Source organism: Rhea pennata, chromosome 5 (genome assembly GCF_028389875.1).
Source record: "Rhea pennata isolate bPtePen1 chromosome 5, bPtePen1.pri, whole genome shotgun sequence".
Taxonomy (NCBI): domain Eukaryota; kingdom Metazoa; phylum Chordata; class Aves; order Rheiformes; family Rheidae; genus Rhea; species Rhea pennata.
In genome coordinates, this window is record NC_084667.1 from 15,455,489 (window position 1) to 15,467,734 (window position 12,246).

General features: G+C 39.4%; 1 protein-coding gene across 1 annotated transcript in view; it reads right to left on the minus strand.

Moving 5' to 3' along the window:
* STARD9 (StAR related lipid transfer domain containing 9) overlaps positions 1-12,246 on the minus strand; it is a 106,860-nt gene that overhangs the window by 10,727 nt on the left and 83,887 nt on the right. The window contains exon 23 of the mRNA XM_062576256.1: positions 260-11,452. Coding sequence (XP_062432240.1) covers positions 260-11,452 — 11,193 coding nt within the window. The remainder of the gene's footprint in view (positions 1-259; positions 11,453-12,246) is intronic.

The following is a 12,246-nucleotide window of genomic DNA, read 5'->3' on the forward strand; positions in this document are numbered from 1 at the left end:
CTGCTAACAATTTTAAGAGCAGAGTAACACTGGATCTGAATGACATGGAATCTTGTACTTTTCCTTGTACCCCAGATTTTACCTTAAATGCATTACTTAAGTATGTATAAAATAAGCTTAATGCTGCATCTCTTCAGATGTAGTTTATTAAGCGCAATGCTTAAATGTTCATTACTAAGTAAATTACTACCTATGCTAAACAAATAGTACAGGAAGTCTTTTCCAGATACTTAAAACAATACTATTTTAAGTAATTTACCGTTCATAAAGTTGCTGCTTTATGGGAATTGACATCAGGTCATCGGTGGTCCCGCTCTGAAGGATTCTCAACAGCGCGTCCGTCTCCCCAAGGCCGTAATTGAGCTTTGCCTCGGTGAGTTCCACGGTAAGGGGGTGCTGGTGCAGATCCAGGTGTATGCCAGACATAATCTGAGCACGCTCTCTCTGAAGCCTTTCAATCTCTCTATTTCTGCTTTCACACAGCTGAGATTTTCCTTCCATTTCAGTTGCTTGTTTGCTTCTAGATTTCTTTTCTGCTTGACTTCGTAAATCAGTCGTACTGCCACTCAAGCTAAGTAACGAAGACGGAGGACTGCCCTTAACACCGCACCAGTTGCTAAATTTGTTGTGTACAGGTAAGTCACGAAGACTGTAGCTCCGAGGTCTGTGAGGCTTTGCAAAAGTAGTATTTTTGTTCAGTAGGATTTCAGTATTGCATTCACTTTCAGACACGGAATCTGTATTATCATCTTGCAAGGAAGTCTGCACATCGCTCACATCAGAAAGAGGGAGAGGGCAGCTATTCTCATTTTTCCAAAAGAAATCATGAAATTGTAGAGAAGATGCTTCTACCTGAGGTTCTGAGGATTTGTCAGCATTTGTCTTATTTAAACAACTGGCATTAATTTCTTGTTGAAAAAGTAAGTCAGAATTTGGAGGTGAGTAGTTAGGAATCAGAGCAGTATCAGAACTACCCACAGTTTTCTCATGCCTGATTCCTCCTAAAGAGCCTCTTTCTCTCCTTGTGACATACATACACCGAAGTGAACGTTCCAGTGGACTGTGGTCTCCAAGATCATTTGTTAAAAACTCCCTGTGGCCAGACACCTCTAATGTACTACTAGAGTGATAAAGTCGTTTTGCACAAATTGTAGTGTGTGTGTCAACCAACAGTCTGTGCTTTTGTTTCAAGTCTTTTGTACCACCTCTTCCTAAAAGCTCTTCAGCTGCACTCTTATCTGAGAAACTGCCAGACGTCTTTCTTGTGTCCGTGTTGTCTCTAGAAGTGCTTGATTCACTGTTTGCTTCTGTCTGTGAAAAGTTGTCCACGTGCGGTTCCACGCCAGACCACGGTCCTGACCTCTGCTTTCTCTGACTGTGAAGGGGACTTGAAGTATCACTGGAATATTCCAAAGGCCCCTTAGAAGAGCAGACTGACTTGTTAAAAGCTATCTGGCTGTTGGGACTTGCACTAAGAGTAAGAATAGGGGAAGAGGCCCTATCAACTAACACGGTGTTTTTGTGACAAAGTTTTCTTTCTAGTGGAATCTCCAGTTCATCGACAGTTATTTTATCCTCAGCATAAGATGCTGGAGATTGCAAGGTGCTGCTATTAGTAGGGCTGCTAACTATAGTGCATGAAGACTCATCTTGCCCTGATCTCAGCAAAGATGATGCAATAGAAGAAACTCTGGTACTAGCAAAAGCCACATTCTGCTGTGCATTTAATGTTTTTTGAAAACCTAAGATGGGAGTGGAGGTTCTGGGTAAAAGAGGCAGACGCATAAAGGAATCTTCCAAAACACTGTCAAGACTGTCATGGAAATCAGGATTACTCAGGGTTCTCATCTCAGTTCTTTCTAGTGTTCTGTCTTTGAGAGAGAGCAATTCCTCTTTCCTTTTGGGAATCTTACCTACTGCATCTGCCCCAGTCCCTTTCAAATCAATGTTTCCTGCCTGAATTGCCCTCAATTCATTTTCCATTTTTGCCTGCACTAGTTTTTCTTCGTGTTTGCTTTGAGGTTCTAAAATCTCAGTTTGAATGCCTATATCTGCTGTAGTTTGAGTGCAGCTATCTGATCTAGTAGCCTTTACAGCCTCTTCCATTCCCTTTTGCTTGATTTTGGCATTGTGTTCACTGTCTATAATATTTTGTTGGGAGAGGTTGCCCAAAAGCTCAGAAGTGTTCTGAAGAAGCTGTGAAAGATGCATGGACAGGTTCTGCATGCTTGCCCAAGAAGAAGGCTGCTGAAATAGATCTTTGCTTGTTTCTTGCTTTCTTGCAGAAACATCTGTATAGCTTCTTTGGTGCCTTCTCTGTCTTCTGTACCTTCCTGTAGTTGCTGTTTGTGTTCCCTGCTCACATGTAATTCCTGGTGCTTTTTTGGAAGACCTTTCTGACTCAGAAGGATATAACAGTACGATTTCATCAACCTGCACTGAAGAGTTACCAGGCTGTGCAGGAGCATTATCAAAATCAGCAACATTATTTTCGGGATTAGTTTCCAGTGTTTCACTGGATACACTGCTATACTGCTTGGTACTGTCACTTGGGTATGCAGATTCAAAGCCTTGCCTGATATTGTCCCATCCTTGAAGATCTTCAGTGCTGCTTAAAGCACTTGATAAAACTTTTGCTGTAGCATATGAACTGAGATGAGAACGAAAAGGAGAATTTTGAGAGTTCAATCCATTGTCCACACTAGAACATCTTATAACTTTACGATTATCTAGGTTTAAAGGAATTTGACTGCAAGAGACATCACTTGCGCTTCCAAAAACATACTGCTTCCAGCCAATCTTGCATGATCCATCTTGTTGCCATGGATGAATATATGGATTGATATCACTTGAACTAAAATGCATTGCATCTTTATTGTCTTGTAAAAACAAATCTGTTTCTTCTGATTGGTATCCAGCTTCTTCAACTCTCCCTTCACTACACTGAGCTACAGAACTTCTCTTTGAATGGATAGTTGGTTCTGTACTCACAGAATGGTGAGCTATGGGCAGTAAAGACAATGGAGGATGAACAGTGCAGTCTTTTAAAAACTGGTTGCTTTGAGTTCTCTCCACACAATTCTGTAAACTTTTTGGATTATAGCTTGCAGACTTCTTAGTTTGTTTCATTCTCTGCTGAAATCTGGATTTAGATTTAACTTGTAGAAAATTCTTTGATTCTTGCTTTGAAAATCTTTCAATTCCATGAAGATCATCCTCAGTTGGTGATGGAGGCTCTACACTCATATTTAAATCTTGTAGTGATTTAGACGCAGGACATGATGAAAGATCTGCCTTAGATGAAGCTTCCAAAGTGTATTCCATATCAGAGATCACAGTAATAGCTGGGGCTGATAGTCTATGACTTTGTAAATAAGGTCGCTGTTCACTTTGTTTAGAGCTCTTTGTATTCTGTGTAGAAAAATACGATTTTTTGCTCCTGAATTGTACCAATTGGAATTCTTGTGGAGGCAAATCATAGTGTTCTGGTAAAAACTTTAAGGAGGTACTTTGATTATTCATTACAGAAAACTTCAGTCTTTCTGACTGTAGAGGTTCTCCTGTTCTTGGACAATTGTCTGCATCATCAGCAGAGCTATCAACGCTTGAAGCTGTATTATTTTTACAAAGTAAAATCTCTTTTCTACCATCTGTACTTGTTCTACTTGGATTATCACCTGTAGGCACAAACTGACAATTGCCTTGCAGATCTACAGGCCTTTTTTCAAAACCTGAGACAGTGTGATACAGTCCTCTAGAATCAGTGCTACTGCTGTATGTGGCACATGTTGGACCACATGAATTGGACATGGGTTCAGGATCCACGTTAACATTTCCTGGATACAGATTTTGCACCACTGCAATCTGTGGACCTATTAACTCATTCAGAGAATTTGAAGATACCATAGTTTGCGTTTCTACAGGTTCTCTACTTAATACTTTTCTCTGCTTTCCCTTTACTGCAGAAGGTTCAACCTCAGTATTTGAATGCAATTCTTCCTCATTTCTGGTAAATACTTCTCTCATTTGTCCTTCTTTAATAAGAACTGCCCTTCTAGTATCCCAAAAAGGTAACGATGGTATTAAAAGAGAATCATCATCACCATCATCAAGTACTTTCTCTGGGTTTTCTGTGCAAACTTTCTGTAGTGGAACTTTACCCCAGAGATGCTGGTCAACTGCTCTTTCATTGTCAAATTGTTCACAATTACTTCTACGTACAGGTTCCCCATCTACTGCAGAATCTTCACATGATTCTGTATCAGATACTGGATAATGCCTGTTTTCTTTTGCAAGAGAAAGTAAAATACTTCCTGAAGCCGGCATTGGCTGATCAAATACCACGGTCTTATCAGACTGAGTGTCTTGCATTTGTAAAACAGCAAATGGAGAATGCTTCAAAGTATTTGTATGTGAAACATGGTATGTGCCTGTTTTACTGAGGTCTGTATCTGCAGTTAAAGATGATTCTGAAAATGCTGCTAAGGATGGGTAATTAACTTTTGGAAATGCCTGGGGAAAATCTCCTTCTTTTACAGAGTGCAGGTCTGCAGAACTACAGGATATTTGCTCGCTCAAATAATTGCCTTGAAGTGAGTCCTTAAGCTGACTAAATATTGGAGATTTTGAGCCACCCAGTAAACAAGCAGTGTCAAAAGCATTAAAGTTGTTGGAGCTTTGAAACTGTGCATCGGTTGGAATATCTTCTGCAGAGTAGGATGGAAGAGACTTTGATTCTTTGCTGCAAATCTGTCCCAGGCTTTGAAAAGCAAGCAAGGCTGATTCTGGTACAGTCACATTAGAAGCACAAGTGTAGTCCTCTAGATACTCATGCATTTTATTTTCTCTTTCATCATCGCAGTTCTGGAAGGAATCTTGAGTTGCTTCCCCCTTTTGATCTGTTCTCACAACTTCTTCAGAGAGTTTATTATTCTGAGCATCTCTGGCCACCGTAACTGCAGAATTATTTTTCCTTTCATCTCCTTTTTGATTTAGAGAGCAAACATCAGGAAGAGGTACAGACACACTTAAATTGGTTGATTCACTTTCGAAGTATTTTGCTTTTTCAAAGAGAACAGCATCATTTTTACATTTGTCTCTGTTGCTGCTGATTAAAAAATCTGCAAATGAGACTGGGCTATTTAGGCGACTAGCAGAGTATTCAGAAGTATAGGAATTCCTATTGTAATTTAGAAACTCTTCACTACAATGTGCATTTTCTCCTGGGGACTTGTTCAGGCTTTCTGAAAGGGTTGAAGTATGCTCGGAAACAGTGCTCTCTGGACGGTCTACACAGCACTCCTCAGAAGTCCCATGTTCCTGAATCTCTCTAGGCTCACTCTGATATCCAAGTACATCACAAAACCTTGCATTCTCTGTTTTACTGTTTGTTATAGTATAGTTTGTGTTTAGATATTTCTCCTTATCACATTGCGATAAACTCCATGACTGAAGTTCTTTCTCAGTTGTACTGAGAATATTGTGAAATGTGCTTTGAGAAGAGACATCTAATAAAGAATGCTTTATTTCTTTTCTCATACCTTCCTTCATTTCTTTCTCTGAAGGAGAAAGCAAGTTTGATTTATCCAGGAGCACTGAATGAGACACAATGGCACCCTTTTGAGCTGCATCTTCTACAGAATTAAAAGAGTCTTTTGATAGGTTGTTAACCATTAAATCCATGCTGTGCTCTTCATGAGAGCTGTTAACATCCTGAATTGTATCTTCAGAAGAATCTACTTTTTCCAAAGAAAATGAATTTCCTTCTGACCCTTGCTTAAGTGCAACAGTTACAGATTCATAACATCCCTTACTATAGGGAGTAGAAGAGATGTCCATTTCTTTGACAGGTTGCCCAGATGCAGCAGAATCAGGTGCAGTGTTAATGGATCTTTTCTCCTGTTTGTCCAGTGTGATCCTGGTTGGCCGGAAAGCAGCACTTTCCCTTTGTGTTTTCTCAGAAAGTGATTTATCAGCTCCCTTTTTGTCAACTGTAACAGGTTCACCAACACAGACCTCATTCTCCATTAATGTTTCATAATAAGGAAGAACAGTTCCAACACTGCTATCAGATGGTTTCGTATGTGCTTTCAATGCAGTGGGAACATCCTGAACAAGACAGGAATTGTCACTTACTCCAAGGTGTAAAAGATGACTGACAGACTGGCACAGGGGGTCTTTAAGTGAACCTTCTTGAATTTTTTCAGTAGACTTTAGTGTTGCTAATGGATTTTGTGGCTTGCTGGTGTTTTCATTATTTCTAGAAAAGCTTGTAGACACCCACTGGCTTTCTCTTAAGATTTCATTTAATTTGCTGTCTTGTGTCAGCTGGCAGCTGTCTTTGTTTTCCGGGAACAGTTCATTCAGGTTTTGTAGAACTATGAGTTCTACCTCCTCTGTCTCTTCTACAAACATCTGCTTTTCTCTTTCTGCTTTAGCTACTTGCTCTACATTTATCAAATGCACTTTCTTCTTATCCTCAGCTCTGGAGCCTACTGGATCTGATTCACAAATATCAGGTCTACTTCTAACAACATTTACATTCAAGTTTTCTGAAGTGCCATCCTCAGCATATTCCATAGAACAACTCATATACATATGGTTGTCCTCTTTAACACAGAGGCTTTTAGAGTCTCTTTCAATTCTGCATTGGTCTATTCCAGCACTATCACCAACTGAGCAGTCACGTGCATTGATGTCTTTCATCACTGTGTTTTTTATATCCATAAGAGAGTCCACTGAGCCACTATCTTCAGTCATTTCAATGCGATCAAGGTAATCCTGTGTTAACCTTGAGTCATCTACTGACAGACTATTCTGTTCTAGTCCTGAAGCCGTAAGGTATCTTTCAGGGATCTTAGATTGATTTAAAATTTCCATTTCATCATCTCTATCACAATACATCTGATGTACAGCTGGAGTCTCTTCAGTAAATAAAGCAACATTTTCATCTGTGCATATGTCTTCTTGCCTTGTAACAAGCAGCCCCTCAGCATTCGTCATGATAGTTTGTTCTTCACTTCCAGTCACTTCACATCCATTAACCTTCTTTTCCTGATAAAAGTTTTCATGGGCCAAGCAGTTTGGTACACAGTGTTCAGTTAAATTGCTAGAACCGACTTGTTTTTCATTTTCAGGTTTTTCTAAAATACTTCCTTGCCTACCTGTCATTATTACTGTTGCAGCTATGTCCTCTGTATTAAACACATTCTCTGTTGTTGTGTCTCTCTGTAAAAGCCCTTCACAAGCATCAAGGAAGTCTGAAGTATTCCGAGTAAAATCTGTGCTGCTGGAACACCTGGCTGAAGGAACATTTTGGGCAGCAACAGTAAGCTCTGGTGAATAAATATCTATTTTGTCATTCATTTTATTTTGGTAAAAGTTACTTGTCTGAAGGCAACTATCAGAACACACAACTGCTTTTGACTCTATACCAGTGCTTACTACCTTTGATTCCTCTTTCTCTGCCTCTTCACATGCAGCTGTCAGGCACAAGTTTGTATAAAACTCACACTGACTTTCACAAGCTACAATATCAATAGGCTTCTTTGGATTCTGAAATAGGCCGCCTTTAAAATCCTCTCTACTCCTATCCACAGTTTCATTTTGGACTTCGGCTACTGGGTAGTCGTGCAAACTTTCAATCTGTCTGGATTTGCTTTCTAGTGCATTTTCTTCTAGTTTGATTACAGCATCCATCAATTTGGTCATTTCTTCCTTTGTAGTCTGATAAGGAACCATAGTTTCTTCTGAAGCGGTTTCTGCATTTTTAAAAAACTTAGGTTTTTCACTCACATAAGGACTCCCCTCTTGGAAAACAGTACCTAAAGAGTATTCAAGTACTCCGCCCGACTCTGAGTTTTCATACTCTCTAACAGGCAAAATACTGTCTGCACAATCACTTTCAAAAAGGACTTCTTTCTCCTCTCCTGATTCAAGTAAAGATTTGTTCTGAATTTCTGTCTTCACCAGACTAGTTGCATCAAATTCCACAGAAATATCAGTCTTATGCATATTGTTTTTCTGCCCTGTTGATTTTGAACAGCATGTTGTGCAAAGGCAGTTAGAACATACCCCAGAACAACTTTGTGGGGCACTAACTTCCATAGTAAGATTAGATCTATCATCATAATTCCCTTTCACTATTGTGACATGCTCCAATATTTTATCATATTTTTCAGTCTCAGAAGCACTTTGAAGATTAGCTTTCATTGCAGCTTGGTAAAATATGTCTGAATTGGGTTCTGGCAGCAAATTATTTGTACTTTCACAAAGAGCAGTAGCGAAGGCCTCAGTGCCTTTTTCATTTGTGTTCACTGTGAGGTAACTGACTTCATTTACCACTAGGTTTTTATATTTGGATGAAAGTTCTTCCTGAACTACAGATTGAGAACTCAAGATATTGTGTTCTTTACTTTCACTGCTTTCTTGTCGTATGTTATCAGCACACAATGTGCAGCCTTCTGAAGTATGTTGGGATAAGCAACTTGCAGGACTGTCTGCTAATGAACATTCATGGGAATAATTTTTTAAACCAATTTTGCTCTTAAATTCGTAATGATTTAATGAAGACAAGTCTTCATCCTTTGCTTTGTATTCTTCATTATCTCTGAATGAAGGCTGCTCTGAGACAATCTCTGCCAAGCTGTCTGTGCTTGTTTTCACATAGAGTATATCTTTTTGAGATATTGGTGTTGCAGATTGGTCATAACTTGTGCTGCGAGCAAAAACTGAAGGGTTGCATTGGTATGTTATTTTCTCTGAAGAAAAATCTGTGTCTGTTGTTATTTCTTCTGCAGACATTTGTTCATAGTCCATATCTTGCACCGTTTCCAGATCACTCTCCCCAGACCTGAGGAGACCTACCATAACAGCTGATTCTGCTCCTTGTCCATCAAATGTTGGAAGCAAACAACTGCTTACTGGATAGCAGGTCTTGTTTCTTGTGTCATTGAGAAAGAAACCCTCATCACAACATGTTGGTATTTCCTGTCTCGGAAAGAGCGCAAGCTGCTCATGGTTTCCGAATTTTACTTGTTTTACTATAGATGCCTGTGTTGAAGCCATATTAAGAGCAAGTTCTGTAGAACATCCAGTGGCAGGGGCACAGACAGGTGAACTTCCGGTGTCTGTTATCGTTGATTCTACCATCAAGTTATTGCAGCCATCATCTAGGTCATCTTTTTCAATAGTTCTAAAGAAATCATCTTCTAAATCTGCATCTATACAGCCATTTCTCTGCTCCAAAATGTGCACAGGCAACATGGAAATAAAAGATGCTTTTTTCAGATCATGATCTTTTGGCAACTCTGGATGAGCTGTGGGGAGAGAATCCTCTTCTCTTCCAGACACACAAGAAAAGAAGTCTGCAGTGGAGGTGCTTTCCAAACAGCTGAATGTTTGTGTGCATTCAGTGGTAGACCTGTAAGTAGGCAATTCATTCAATTGTTCATGTTCAGGATGAGTTGACCTTGAATGTTCACAATAATCACGTTTTGCTGAAATAGAAAGAAAAGAAGAGCTTGGTCCTACTGAACTAACAAATGAGGACACTACATCTTGGGATTCCAAGAAAGTATTTTCATCAGAACTTGCCCATCCTTTAAGAGTCCTATTTAATGATCCATTTTCAGAAACTCCACTCGCATCTACTGTTGTTTCAGTTTCAGGTAAAGGTACTTCTGATGTGACAGAGGAGAACACTGTATTTATTTCATTTATACTATGTGATAAATGAGTAATTCTGTTTATCTGCTTTGAGCCAGAAACAAAAGACACTTCAGCAGCTGACTGCTTCAGATCATCTTTCTTCAACCAACCCTCTGGTTTGCTCAAAGGGCACAGACAAGCATCTTGAAATTCCAAATTTTCTTGGGAAGAAGGTGCTGTTACTCTGGGGCTGCTGATTTCACCCTTCAAGTCACAGGGAGGCCAAGCATCAGTAGTAAACAATGGATTTCCACTTGTGTAATACAATCTTTTATCAAGAGACCTCTCTTGATCTACAAAAGAGATGTTTGTCTCCTTCAGCAACTGCTTGCAAGCATTACTGAAAGCAGGCTGTGCCTCAGTATCCAAATAAAAAGAAGTGCTCAGCTTCAGATCATAATTTGTTCCTTTTGCATCTCTGTCACAGGTCTTGAGTTCATGCTCTTCAGTTTGTATAGTTGGTGACCTAGGAGACTGTAACTTCCAAAAAATCTCTGCTGGCACTTCATCAGACGAATCAGATTTGGATTCTTCTATCAGCTCTTCTACTGGCATCTCTTCTCCATCAGCCAAGCTGTCCAGAGAAAAACTTCTTTCAGCTTTTCCCAGTCGCCTGTGTGATGTATAGGATGTCACCAAAGATGAAACATGATGACCAGGTCTGCTTTGGTAAAGCTTAGCTGGCTCATTGTGGGCCTTTAACTTGTGAAATCGGCTTTTATTTTGCTTTTTGGCTTTATTTTCCTTTTCCACCAGAGAGTCTTGTGACATTTGACTGTCATCACTCTCAGAATCTTCTGGATTGGTGAGACATTTATTCCTGTCAAAATCTTCTTGTTTCAGTGTCTCTGCGAAGGCTTTTGCATAAGCACAGGATAGAGAATCCACAGAGTAGGAACTGTCAGTATCGGATATCTCATTTTCATTATCCTCTTGCCAGTTCCCTAGCACATCTGCCACCATTTTGGACACTCCAGCACTCAACATTTCAGCACTGCGCCATTTTTTTTCAACGTAACAGAGTGGTGCCTGTGTGTTTATCTTGGTGAGATTTCCAACTGATGTTGCTGCCATCAGAAATTCTTGCCGTTTCTCACAACTTGGCAAGACTGAGTTTGGTGCGCTCTTCAAATTCATTATTGTTTGGGTTAGATGTGCTAATGGTGGTTTTCCATACACCTCTGTTTTCTTCATTTCTTTAGGAAAGTTTTCTGAAAAAGAATCGTGGCCTTTTGCTTTGCTATCCATTGCAGTCTTTTTATTGGATACCTGAGCTCTACTTTGTTCTAGATACCTGCTTACAGGCTGACTTAAATCTCCTAACATATTTGCTTTTGTCATTCTTGTTCCTGTAATAAAGGTTTCAGGTTCATCTTTCTCTTTAAAATGATCAGGAGAGCATCCTTTAGAGGGCTGGTTTTGAGATCCAGTTTCCCCTGGGCTGTCATCCAACTTTTCCATTTTTTCATCAATTTTGTTAATATGAGCCATAATAGCTGAATCACAAGAGACTTTTTCTACTCCTTTTTTATTTCCAAACGAGGATGGTTTTTGTTTTTCACTTAGCTGCCTCTGGACTGGAAAGGAGATACCTTTTTCATCATTAAGGTCAACTCTCCCAGAAACATCTTTTCTATAAAGATATTCTACAGATGACAGCTTCCCTGATGAACTGCCTTCACAGCATTGACCAGTATTTGGTGAGGTAGATAACTTTGAGACAGTCTCCCTCGTCAACAGACAACTGGGGGAAAAAAGAAAAAAAAGAAAAAAAGAAAAAGCCTAATCCTCATCTGAATAATGTACTTTACAACAGTTCCACACAAGTCATGTCTTGCAGTTAAGAGTAATGACACACAAAGCAACAATCTTAATGCCTTTCAAAAGCAAATTCTAGCAGAGAATAATTAAAAAAAATATATTCTCTCATTAACCATTACTCCCCTGCACGTCCTAAAATGTTTTATGTGACACAAATGAGTGGCTTGATGCTAAAATAGAGATATGGTATTTATTCTATGCAGATTTAAGTAGCTGCAAAAGTTAGTTAAAAACAGAGGATAGTTCTAAGTTGCAGAAATCCACTTAGGAGAGGTTAACTATTCCTTTCATCCAAGGTCTACAGGAATAACCTGTGGTAGGCACTTTAGCACCCCACCTTTCTAGCACTGTGAACAGAAGTGTATTTAGCTTGAGAAAGGCTGGCCAGCCTCAAAATCCAAGCCAGAATTACTCTAAAGATACAAATACTCTAAGGGAAGAGTTTGACCATAATCAAGATAAAATGGTGCAGGAATTAGTATTTACCAACAGTTTGAACAAGGTAAGAACACAGAGTTAAACCAGTTCTAGAAAACATTCACACTGAGGTAAAAATGTGCAAAAATGCTTGAGAGAAGAAAGAAAAAGACAATATCATAGGGCTAAGCAGGGAATGTACCGTAGAGATCCTACAAAAGTGACAAAGAGCTCCAGTGTGACAAACACAATATAGTAAGTTTGTTGATATCACCGGTTTTAGGATTGTTTCAGTAAGTT